Here is an 11944-nt window from a genome sequence, read left to right as displayed (position 1 = left end):
GATGGATGATTGAATGAACGGATGGATGGATGGATGGATGATTGAATGAACGGATGGATGGATGGATGGATGATTCAATGAATGGATGGATGAATGGATGGATGGATGACGGCTGTGTTCATGAACCTGTTCCCTGCTGCTCCTGTGGTCTCAGGGTTGCCCCCTCCTGGACCCTGGTCTGCAGACGTTTGATCTCCTGGTCATAGTCCGTCCACTCTGCCACGATCCTGACTGCAGCCTGCAGTTTGGGCTCCTTGGTCATGGGGTTGTTACACTGAGACCAAGAGAAACAGTAAACAATCAGCTGAGATGTCCATGTTCTTGGTGTAGTTCCTCCAGAACAGCCAGGACACATGATGAGAACACCACGTCTCACTCTGTTTCACTTTCTAATCTGTACTCCGGAACTTTTGGATCTGCATACGTTTATGAAATGATAAAGTACATAGAAAAAAAAGTAAACCTGTCGTCTAAAATCCTTGAAAGTGCTGCCATTTAAATAAACCATTTTAGAAGTTTAATAAAGCGCTAAAGAACAGTCGATCGATCGTTTTTGGGATGGAAAAAAAGTCTAAATGAAAAGTGCCTGGAGCTTCAAAAACTCACCATTTTTTCAAACCCTTTCATTAATTTATGTGTCACATTGATAGCTAGAGAAGGTCATAATGACTCGAAAATATTGATAATAGTTACTGAAATAAAAAAAAAGTGTTTGAAAATGTCCAAAAAATGTACCTAGAAAATGCTAAAAAGTGCTTTAGTTTGACCTGGAGAAAAGTGTGTGAAGGAAGAGAAGGGAAAAGGAAATCTATTAAGGTGGGATTCATGACACTTTAGTTAAATGTCTTACTTTACATTTACTTAACTCAAAAATTCCACAGTATAATAATAATAATCTAAAATCTACTACTAATCATTTTCTGTCCTCTTGTCGCCCTCTAGTGCCCTTTAAGAGACAGAACACTTGGAGCACTGATGTTCTGACTCTGAAACCTTGACAGTGTTTAAGTAGACGACTCCTTTCCATCAGTCGGACGTTCTTACCAGGTCGATGGTCTTGGCGTTCTTCTTGGAGCTGTTGTCACACCAGGTCTCACACCAGAGCCAGTCCTGAGGCAGAGACTTGATGGGAACCTGGTGGATCATGTTGTTGGGCAGATCCTGATCAAACAGACAAACAACAGAGAAGACCATTCATTCACCATCTGTGGGACTTTAGACGGTTACTGCCTTCATGTAGTTTCTCGTGGCACTCATGTCAGAACATGGTGGTAAATTTGATAAAGATATTTTTAAACTGAAGACAAAGGATTATAAATCATGCACACAAACTACTGGAAACAAATTATCATCAGGGTAAAAACAAAACCTTTGGGGGAAACAACAAACAAAGACAGGGTGAGAACAGACCTGGTCCAGATTAGACAGACTGTTAGGGTCTTGGCTCAGACCCTGGTACTGTCCTCTGAGTCGATCTCCTGCTGCTATTTTCCTGAATTTCTTCAGGTCGACCACGTAGAGGGCACTAGAGAGCATCAAATACAGATGCTGAGTGTTGTTGAGTGTGTGTGTGTGTGTGTGTGTGTGTGTGTGTCTGAGCAGTGTTCAACTGTGTGTACCTGATGTGATACTTGCGTCCAGCCAGATGACTGGCCCAGTATCCAGACTTCCAGAAACGGTACCCGTCCATCTCCCTGCGGCTTTCGCAGAACGGAGTGTAACCGTAGGGAGCTCCTTCCAGGTCCAGGTCACGGAGCTCCTTCAGGTCTGTTCGCACAATCTGAAAGGGAGGAGGACGAGGATTAGACAAGGTTTCAACTAAGCCTTTTATTATAAACAGTATCAGTCTCACCTGGTCGGCATCCACAAACAGGATCTTGTCCACGGCCAGAGGAAAGAGGACGTCCAGAAACAGGATCTTGTACCCCCAGATGATCCTCTGCTTCTCCGTCTGTTGGTGTAACCAACGAGGCCACTTGTACTGAACCAGCTCGTACTGGAAGCCGTACTCCTTCGCCATGTGGGGGATGAACTCCTGATACAAACGTCCACATCCGTCAGTGTGACTGTTTTCAAACCTGCAGCGCTTCCTCATGTTACAATTGGCTTTCGATGGGCTACTTTATAAGGTTTTGTCACTTATCATTCTTAAGGTGATCTTAAGATTATCAGTGAACATATTTTACGTTTGTCTTGCCTTGCCTGTCAAATGAATTATTATTTTGGTTCATTGAAAATTCAAAATCCATGATACAATTTTTACTACTGTGAAAAACAGAGGGTAAAAAAAGTAACTCTTAATTAAAAACATGTGAATGATGTCAATGTATTTCTAAGCCTGAAACAGGGAAACTGCAACATAATGAAATATGGTATAATTATGTTTTTATATTCACATCTTTGTTTATGTTCCTTGATAAACTATTAAAATGTTTCCTGGCATCTGATTGGACTGGAACTCAAGTCTGATTGAGTGATTTCTCTTTCAGCTGTTCAATAAGCACAAGAGAATGAATTCAATTCAGACGCTCACGATAAATGAGCCTCATTGTTGTCTTTGCATGAGTTCTTAGAGAGGAAAATAATTAGCTGGTGTTTTGATGTGATTCTAACACATTTACACAAATGTTGACTTGTCCTTTCAGAATTAGACGTGAAAATGTAAGAAACTCGAGTTGGACGCATAGTTGAACGCCACCGAGTCGAGAGAAGAAAAACTCTGTGAAGCTGAGTTGTCGTTACATAAATATTCAAGGAAACACTTGAAGCTGCGGCATCTGCTGAAAGCTTTCAGGTAACAGCAGTGTGTGACAGAGGGCGAGTTATGAAACCTTTTCATTTTCTTTTTTTTCTCTTTAAATAAGAGGGAAAAAATTCAAAACACATACATATCTGGAGGATAATTAGACTGAACAAGAGAAAATGTGGGGGAAAAAACATCAATTCATCAATGATGATGATGATGATGATTATAGATGAGACCGTGAAAAGGCTGTTGATATTTCAGGTGATTTTCTTGTTCCACTGCAGCTTTAAAAACACACTGCTGCAGCCTTCACCTTCATTTTCACATCTCACGTTTGAAAAGGGGAGAAAAAAGCTGCTGTCATCAGAGAAAAATCAATAATGTGCTGCCAAAGATGATTTTTAAAGAAAACACCGAGGAGAAAAACATAATAAAGGTAGAAAATTCTTACCTTGAAGGTTGGGGACAGGTAGTTCTTGAGGAACCAGAACTTGACAGGAGTGTTAGTGTGTTTCCGAACTGACAGCATCATGATCCTGGAGAGTTAAAAAAAAAAAAGACAACGGATGGAATTAAGGGTAGAAAGAGTGGTGAGAAGAAAACAAACACTAAAAATCAATTTATTCTTAATTCTCATCAAAAGTAAGGACGTTCACTTTGGATCATTTTCTCTCCGTCCCTGGTTCTGACACTGACCTGAGGAACCTCTCGTACAGATGACCTGAAGCCACGGAGAAGATGTTGATGACATCATCTTTGTCCTGCTTCACTTCTTCTACCTTCCCTCCACCCGTAAATCCTCTGAAAGACAAAAACAAACTGAGAGATTATTTGAAACATTTGTACCTGTTATAAAAAAAGGACATATGTATTACAAAAGATATTAAGTTTTCTTAAGCAAGAAAATATATATTATTTGTATACAATTTTATATACTGCATCTGCACATATACATATATATACACATATAGACATACATATACGTATATACACATATATAAATACATATATACACATATATACATACATACATATATACATACATACATACATACATATATACATACATACACATATGTATAGATATATACATACATACAGATATACACATAATATGTAGTATATACAGTAAAAGGAGCCTAGTAAATCTTATACCTATTCACTAAGGTATAAGAAGATGTACCTGGTGAGGGACTCCCAGAAGCCTGTGTCGTTTTCTTCTGTTCCATCACTGAGTAATTCTTCGTTCAGTTTGTCGGCTTTCTTCTGGACCTGGGCATAGATTGAAAATCAATCGAGTCAAAAAACCCGCAGAAATTTCCAGAATCTTGTTAAACAAATGCCATGAAGCGATCGTTGGTCCAAGGAGGTAATAATAAAACGTACCTAAAAAAGTGTCCGCTTTATTACATTTCATATCATTAATTTATATCAACAATTTTCTCAATTTATTGCATATTTAAACCGAGCCCGTCTCCTTCTTTCATATCCCACACTAAAATATGCAGCTGCTCTGTCCCATCAAAAGTCTGAGACTGTAAAAAAAAGACAAAGAAGTGACAGCTGATGTTATAATTTCACCTCTGTAATTTATGCACCTACTACACTTTATGTTCTGCATTATGTAAAAGGCTCAACACAGACTGGAGTCTCAGACGCACATTAAAATTTATGAGCTCAGAAATTGAGGGGACTTAAAACGTCGTCACTCACTGACTGACTGACTGACTGTCCTGGATTTTTGAGTTATTTGTCCGGACACATGAATTAAATCAGCCGAACGTTCTGAAGGGCACATGTCCGTCTTGGCTCGTGCTGTCGCCGTGACAGACTGGAGTCAGTGAACTGACCTTGACTTTGATGATCCTGCTCTTGAAGTTGTTCAGGACGACGATGACATCATCGGAGTCGGCTGGAGAGTCTGTGCCGTCATGGCTGCAAAGACAAGATCAAATAATTATTAATAATTATGAAGGTGATTAAATATGAATTTAAAGGCAGAGCTCATCATTAGACCTCACCTGTAAATCTTGTAGATTTCATCTGAGCGTCCCTTTCTCAGCTTCAGGATCCAGGCACCGGGGTTGGCCTTGAGCTGAAAGTAACCCTTCACAAAGAAAAGGAAAAAAACATCTGTAGCATGTTCCTTTGCAGGGTCACTGGCAGTGGGGAGTAAGTAAGTAAGTAGGGGAGTGGGTGGAGCCAATCCCAGCTGTCAATGGGTGAGGGGGGGTTGAACTGCACTCAATGACGTGGTGGGCCAGATTTGGTCCACGGGCCCAGAGTTTGATACAAGTGAACTTTCTCTCAGCGGGCACTGAGCACATTCAAATTAGTCACCAACTAAGTTTCTATTTCAAATAAAGCTCACCAGGTTCGCCATGACGATGGCGAGCACATTCATATTAGTCACCAACTAAGTAAGCTCACCAGGTTCGCCATGACGATGGTGTCCACAATGACCGGCTCCGAGGCCGTTCCCAGTGTGAACTGCAGCCCACGTGGAGGCTGACCTGAACTGACGTCAAAACAATGACCTTCCAACAAAAGATGCTCCAGTTCATACTCGGCAGCCACGATATTGTCCACCTGTAAACACCAGAGGGCAGACACATAAGTTAAATGCAGCAATATGGTTTTCTGCAATAACAATTTTGAAGATGAAACTCCCCAAGGCTAAAGTTCACACCTGAAAATGAGTAAAAAAGTAAAAAATAAAAGTTAAAAAAATCACCTAATAAAACATTTAATATCTAACCTGGTCTTAGTCCTGTATATACATGCCAAATATCTGAACTACTGTTCCTGACCTCCTCCAGGTAGATGTTGTCCAGGTCATAGCGAGTGTGGACAGACTCCACCATCCAACTCTCAGGGGTGTTCAGGTTCAGAGTGAAGAGAGGAGACTGAGGCATGTCCAGGAATTTAGCCAAGGGCCCGGGAGAATAACTGCCGTCGCTCTGAAACATCACCTCCGGCTCCAACACGTAGCGATAAAAACTGGATAAAGACACGATGATATAAATGTGTGCTGTGTTACTGCCAGGAGAAGGCAACTGAACTGGGTATAGCAGTCCTTTTCTGGTGATCCTTACTGAAAAATATTCACGTGTATCAAGGAATCAAGTTGAGCTTCAATGATAATAAACATGTTTTAAAAATCCTGTAATGTCTTCTAGGACCAAATATCTGTAGGTATTTCCTCCTCTGTGTAAAAACATGAGCAAAAAGGACCACATAAAACTGGCTGCTGTAAGGAGGAGAATGTGTAAACAGTTTCTTCTCAATTCAATGTCAGAGACTGATCAGTGTCAAAACTGTCAGGATATAAACAGAGATTTCAAGGACGGTGTAGGATTTCATGGCAACATCTGGTGGTGAACTTAATAGATTAGAATATATAGAAAAACATTAGTCAGTGCAGTAAAGAAGAAACCAACGAGACTGTCCTGACTTCTTGAAGACAGTTCAGATCTTCATCCAAGAACTGGCTGCTGGAAAAGACGGATGGTTTGGAGGAGAAACCATCCATCAACGGAGGAGGTGGATAAAAACACCATCTTTGATCCACCTACAATGTTGGTGTTCTCTCCCCAGAAAACTCAACTCTCTTTCACCCAACAACACAGACAGACTCCAAGGACAACACAGACATGTGTGTCCCTCAGGTGATACCAACCTCCCAGGAGTATCAAACAACATTCACACCTCGACCCTGGTCATCACAACAGTCCTGTCTTTGGATCAGGGCGTGGTATTCAGCCACTCGGAGGATAAATACCAGGAGTTTCCCAGCAGTCAGTTGGAACTAAAGACTTCCCTCTTCTTACTGACAACCTCATTATTAGGTTTTTGTATTTGCGCTCTTGTAAAACCATGGTAATCTAATATCGTGTCTCCTACAATAAGATTATTAAAAGCAAAATGAAATGTTAGACAGTTGTCAAACTATGTTAATACCTTATTGATTTAAAATGTAATTTAGAAATCATTTTAAAATTAAGTTACAGACAGAACAGGAATAGGGTTTTTGGGTAAATATTTTTTTTTGGTTTAAGATGCTTAAATAACTTCAAACAAACTCCATTGACACATCTGTCAATATTATACTATTTTAACTGACTTTCCTTTAAAGTTTATCGAGAGACAAAAAATACACTCACTTCTTAAATGGAGCTTAAAAGAAACGCACAACAAACACATGAGAATAAACCGACATTATACTGGGAGGAAAAAACAGGGCGGTGGAGACGAACATCTGTTGGTGTAACCAGGATGTAGGATCCAATACATGCAGAAACAATCAGATTCTCACCTTTTGAGTGGAATTTCTGACAGCTTGGACTGGCAATTCATGAAAACACGCATGTTGACGTTTACCAGCTGCTTCAGCACCTGAGTGTGGAGGGAGAGAAAGGTCAGAGAGGAAGAGTGAGGACCAAAGAAAATGGGTGTAATACTATAATAATACTGTATAATTTGGAGAAAAAGTAAGATGTTAAAAAATGTATGAGAATATGACATATTGCGTTTTAGTTGACAAAATCTAATTGTACTTTACTCAGCGAAAATTCTTTTTTAATTACAATGTCAAAAACTAAACCCAAGGTAACTCAGTTCTATGGACTAATTCAGTCCAAAGACTTTGGTTCAATCCAAACTGTTGGTCAAAACTAACACTACGACTTACTGTTAGGAGTGGGGCCAGTTTCTGTGCGTCCCTAGTGACTGGATCCACCACAGCAACAACATCAAAGTACATGTCTCCCTCCTTAGGACGGATCTTCACGGCACTGAGGGAGAGAGATGAGAGCGTTAACTCCACTGTCTTCTCTCGCCTGCGTGTCCAGATCACCTGCAGGTATCACATCTTCACCTGTATCGATCGTCAGCAAAGTCATATTCAACCCGAGCTTCTCCCTTTGGCTGTGAGGACAGCAGAGCGTCCACTTTCATCACCAGGTCGCTGGCCCTGAAAGAAGTCCAGCCTCGAGTCACAAAAACACCAATGGCATCTGATAATATGGATTTTCTGACAAAATTATGTTCTGTCTTTATTCACAAACAACAGAATAAACTGGATTACCTGTCTTCCTCAATTTCAAAATGTTGGACTTTATTCTTTATTCTCTCTCCTGACGTCTTCAGAATGATGCTCTCCAGAAGCAGGAAGTCGTCCTGGTTGAAGACCTCTTCATCTTCCAGGGGACCAATGATCTTTGGATTGAAAATAAAATAAAAAACAAATAAAGGTTTACATTTCCTCTACTTCAGTGCAGGTTTAAAGTCCCAGATAAAAACAAACACTGTGACTCACTCTTCCATTGCTGATCACTGCTCTCTGTCCTTTCTTCAGCTTCAGCACGTCTCTGCAGTAGGTGGCGTGGGAGCGCAGGACATCAAATTGGGGACTATCATACGCACTCTTGAATAAAACAACGTCCATACCCTGAAGGAAGAACATACACAGTGATAAAATGAGAGACTGAAATAGAAACAGAAATCAAAAGGAGAGTCAATATAATATATATCTGAGTCATGATTCTGTGCAAAAAAGTAGTTGTTTGTGCCTCTCACCCCCACAGCAAAGTCCCCTATGTCGGTGTCCTCCTGCAGCGTGGCAGCCGTTTCCTCTTTGGCCATTTTTGTGATGAAGTTCTTGGCGTTGTTGGCACTTTGTGTCTGCATGGCAGCCCAGATCGCTCGGGCCACGCGGGTCGTCTCGGCAGACGGATCGGTTGATGGGTTGTTGATCATTGCCAGACGAATGTTGTTGCTGGTTTTCTATTTAAGGGAAGGAGAGAGGATTAAAAAAAACAGTCTAAGGTCTACAGGTCTAAAATACTGTATTCTAATGATTACTGTAGCGCAGGGGTCACCAACGTGGTAGCTCCCAGACACATGGAAACTAAGACTTACGGTTGAAAAGATACAACCTGATTAACATTACCAATAGTAATTTACTGATATTAAACTCTGCTGTTTGTAGAATTACATGTAAGAACGAATATGAGGGGTATTCAATCTTCTATCAGGAAAAAAGCTAATTACAAAATAAACTTTTTACTTCTACTGAAAGTTGAGTTTATGTGTTGGGTTGTTGACTTTTAGTCTCAGCCTCATCTACTCAGTGTCCACCATTTTATCACAGAGCTTATAATCCAAAAGTCTTTATACCATGTGTCTGATGGCATCGTAGAGGAGTTTTCGTCCAGAGGGGCGGTCAAAGTCTCCCACCACCCAGAAGGTCACTGGGCGAATGTAGCCATCATCTACAGAACCACAGAAGAAGACAAGGAGTCAAACAAGTCCAATGGAAAAGGACTGGGACACTTAGAGAACTAAATTAAAAAGATAGAACACAATGTGCAGGTAATGAGCCATTCATTACAAGTAAAAAAAAAAGAAAAAAAAAGATTCATTTCAAAATTACATCGTCCATGCAGCCATCAGATGATGTCTAACCAACTGCCATGCTTTTCTTGAGATGGAAGAGACAATGTTAGAAGTCAGTAAGGCTGTCAAACCATAAGAATGTATAATCTGATTAATCACAGAGTAGCTGTGGTTCAATCATGATTAGTCCAGATAAATCTATATTCCTAACTATGAAAAAAAAAAGAAAAACGGTTTCTCATCTGTCTGTGTTTATGACTAATTCAAATGATGGAATTTTTAATATGTGTTATCAAGAATAGATGCAAAAGTATAACAAAATGAAGCTTCATAGAGCTTGTGGATGTTGGTCACTACTGTGCATCAAATACAGTGAAGTCGTTGTCATCAACAGTATGAATCAGTCTACAGTCCCTCACCATCAACTGACTGTGTATTAAAACATTATACATTATCAGATATACAGCTGCGTTCCTTTTGTCAGTGCATTGAAACATACTATAAGTGGATGGAGGGTTATTTTTATCAGCTATCAGATACATTATCAGATATACAGCTTCGTTCCTTTTGTCAGTGCATTGAAACATTATTTTCCCAGTTAGTGTTAATTTTGACAGCTCAAGAAATCCCTCACACATTCTTTTGTTGATTTTACTAGACACACAATTGTTGCATGCATCAATTAGTTGCCGCGTCCTCAGAGAAACATAACACAGATGGAGGAACGATGGTGAATCCAACAAGCAAACAACAATGAGTGTCACATTGTTGTTGTTGTTGACAAAACAGGAAACAAAACTGATCGAAAGTGAGGAGTGAGGAAATTAAGAGGGAAAAGGAGAGGTATTACCATGCCCGAGGAAATGAGGGAAAAGGAGAGGTATTACCATGCCTGTTGTTGGTGGTCATCCCTGATTGGGGGAGAGGGGTGAGGGAGGGGTGATTAAAGATGTGAATAAAACCAGGAAAATAGGAGAAGGGAGAACAAGAGGAGAGAATATGAGGGGATTTCACCCTGAGAACATCTATGATCATCTTAATGAGAAGCAACACAGAACACGTCCATTCAGTACAGCCTCACACAAAAGTACAGCTGGGGCAAACAGTATAGTTGCTATAGCAACATGTCAACAGTGAGTGTAGCAGTATATTGATCTCTATTATCTTGAGGAACATGGTTTAGTAACGTTTGAGTTTCAACTTCATCCTTATACGTATTTTTAATGCCAATAATCAGAATAATTCAACACCTGGTTTTGATCTGACATCATATAAAGGTTTCATGGCACCAAAGCCCTGAGTGGACGCTCACCTTTCTTGGTCATGTAGTTCATGCTGTTGGCCACAGCGGTGCTCTTCTCTTTTGTGTCCAGAGTTGAGAAGCGAGCGTAGTCATCCACAAAGTAGTTATCTGTTCACGAAAAGAAGAGGAATAAAGAGATAAACTGTAGGAAAGGTGACACTTGACTTTAATAAGTGAACTTCATTAAAGTGACAGAATCATCGTATCAAGGAAATAGGTTTTTGTAATAATGAATTTATTTAAGCTTGTGTTGCAATAAATTTAGAAAACAAAGCAACAACATTTCCCTATTAAGATGTTGAAGCTAATTGAGTTAGAAAGAACCAGGGATCAGGGAATAGAAAAGTTCAATATCAGTTTCTCCACAAACCTCAGGAGAACATCAATTTCATCTCATTTAATTCAGGATCATCTGAGTTCTTTCAGTCTTTCACTGTTAAAACTTTGTGCTTTCTTTGAATAAAGTACAAAGTTTCCTAACCATATCAGTGAATTTTGGTTTGATGAATTGATTGAGTGGTTTGTAGAAGGGCTGTAATTGCAGTATGGTAATATTTCCACGCCATTTATACAGACACAGTATTTATGCTATTTATCTGCTATCTCGTTCTGTTCAGTTTCTTCTGTCAAATCTTCAAAGTAAAAAAAAGACAAATAAAGATTATTTTACATATGAAAAAACTGTAGCTTAGCACGACACATAAAATCAAGGCCATTACAGTACCATAGTGTGTACTTACTAGTATCAGACAGGTCCAGGTATGTTCTACTGGTGGACAGAACTCTGGGGTTGATTCGAGGAACAACATTTGGCTGATTCATGATGAAGTCCACGACATCTTGGTCTGAAACCAGTTCACCCTGGGAACGTCAGGAACGAAGGATTAGTTCAATGAAGGACAAAGTCCCAGACAACACAGTGTGTTTACGTTAATCCACTGTTAAAGCTCAACTGGGCTTCCATATGAAGTTATTTTGTATTTTCAACATGTGTTGAAGAGATAATGGAGAAATGATGGGAGACTGAGTTTCAAGTCAAGAGGAAAAGAGGAAGAAACCAGAGAGGACTTGGTGTTGGGGTCACAGTGGGGGAGAAGATGAGATGGAGGCAGATGATCAACTGTTGAAGATTAAAGAAGTGTGTGTGGATATAACTGAAGTCAACAGCTGGTGAAATACACACTTCCAGTTTGTCATCACACTGTTTCCAAATGATTTCACGGCTGATGATTCACTGATGAGTCTAAAAACTCTGCAGTTGGTTCGTCTTCACCTTGTGCACTGTTTGATTGACTTTTTTCTTTTTTTTCTTTTACAGTACTTTTCCATTAACTCTGAATAAAGCTCAAGTACGAGGTGATACCTAAAGCCCCGGGCCATCTTTCTGCCTTTCATCCCACACTCGCAGAAAGCCTATTTCAGAGTTAACAGTTTATTCCACTGCACTCACTGACGCTTGTTTAACAACTGAAAACTTTTTCCACCTACAAGTTAGGATC

At 39.9% G+C, this 11944-nt stretch overlaps 1 protein-coding gene across 4 annotated transcripts in view; it reads right to left on the bottom strand.

Moving 5' to 3' along the window:
- Window positions 1-11944, bottom strand: part of uggt1 (UDP-glucose glycoprotein glucosyltransferase 1) — a 29655-nt gene that overhangs the window by 3025 nt on the left and 14686 nt on the right. The window contains exons 19-40 of one of the 4 annotated variants that reach the window (XM_025054961.1): window positions 11186-11306; window positions 10455-10553; window positions 10030-10053; window positions 8924-9018; window positions 8324-8530; window positions 8064-8195; window positions 7833-7963; window positions 7623-7718; window positions 7437-7539; window positions 7062-7141; window positions 5557-5746; window positions 5177-5335; window positions 4768-4853; window positions 4597-4681; window positions 3930-4018; window positions 3443-3565; window positions 3198-3282; window positions 1853-2035; window positions 1620-1780; window positions 1411-1525; window positions 1045-1161; window positions 127-274 (exon numbers count right to left, since the gene is read on the bottom strand). In XM_025054961.1, coding sequence (XP_024910729.1) covers window positions 127-274; window positions 1045-1161; window positions 1411-1525; window positions 1620-1780; window positions 1853-2035; window positions 3198-3282; window positions 3443-3565; window positions 3930-4018; window positions 4597-4681; window positions 4768-4853; window positions 5177-5335; window positions 5557-5746; window positions 7062-7141; window positions 7437-7539; window positions 7623-7718; window positions 7833-7963; window positions 8064-8195; window positions 8324-8530; window positions 8924-9018; window positions 10030-10053; window positions 10455-10553; window positions 11186-11306 — 2629 coding nt within the window. The remainder of the gene's footprint in view (window positions 1-126; window positions 275-1044; window positions 1162-1410; window positions 1526-1619; window positions 1781-1852; window positions 2036-3197; window positions 3283-3442; window positions 3566-3929; window positions 4019-4596; window positions 4682-4767; window positions 4854-5176; window positions 5336-5556; window positions 5747-7061; window positions 7142-7436; window positions 7540-7622; window positions 7719-7832; window positions 7964-8063; window positions 8196-8323; window positions 8531-8923; window positions 9019-10029; window positions 10054-10454; window positions 10554-11185; window positions 11307-11944) is intronic. The other 3 variants (XM_008312143.3, XM_025055021.1, XM_008312153.3) reach the window with 3 other exon arrangements.

Source organism: Cynoglossus semilaevis, chromosome 1 (genome assembly GCF_000523025.1).
Source record: "Cynoglossus semilaevis isolate Cse_v1.0 chromosome 1, Cse_v1.0, whole genome shotgun sequence".
Lineage (NCBI taxonomy): Eukaryota > Metazoa > Chordata > Actinopteri > Pleuronectiformes > Cynoglossidae > Cynoglossus > Cynoglossus semilaevis.
The sequence above is the reverse complement of the archived record's forward strand: the minus strand, read 5'-3'. Positions and strand labels throughout refer to the sequence as shown.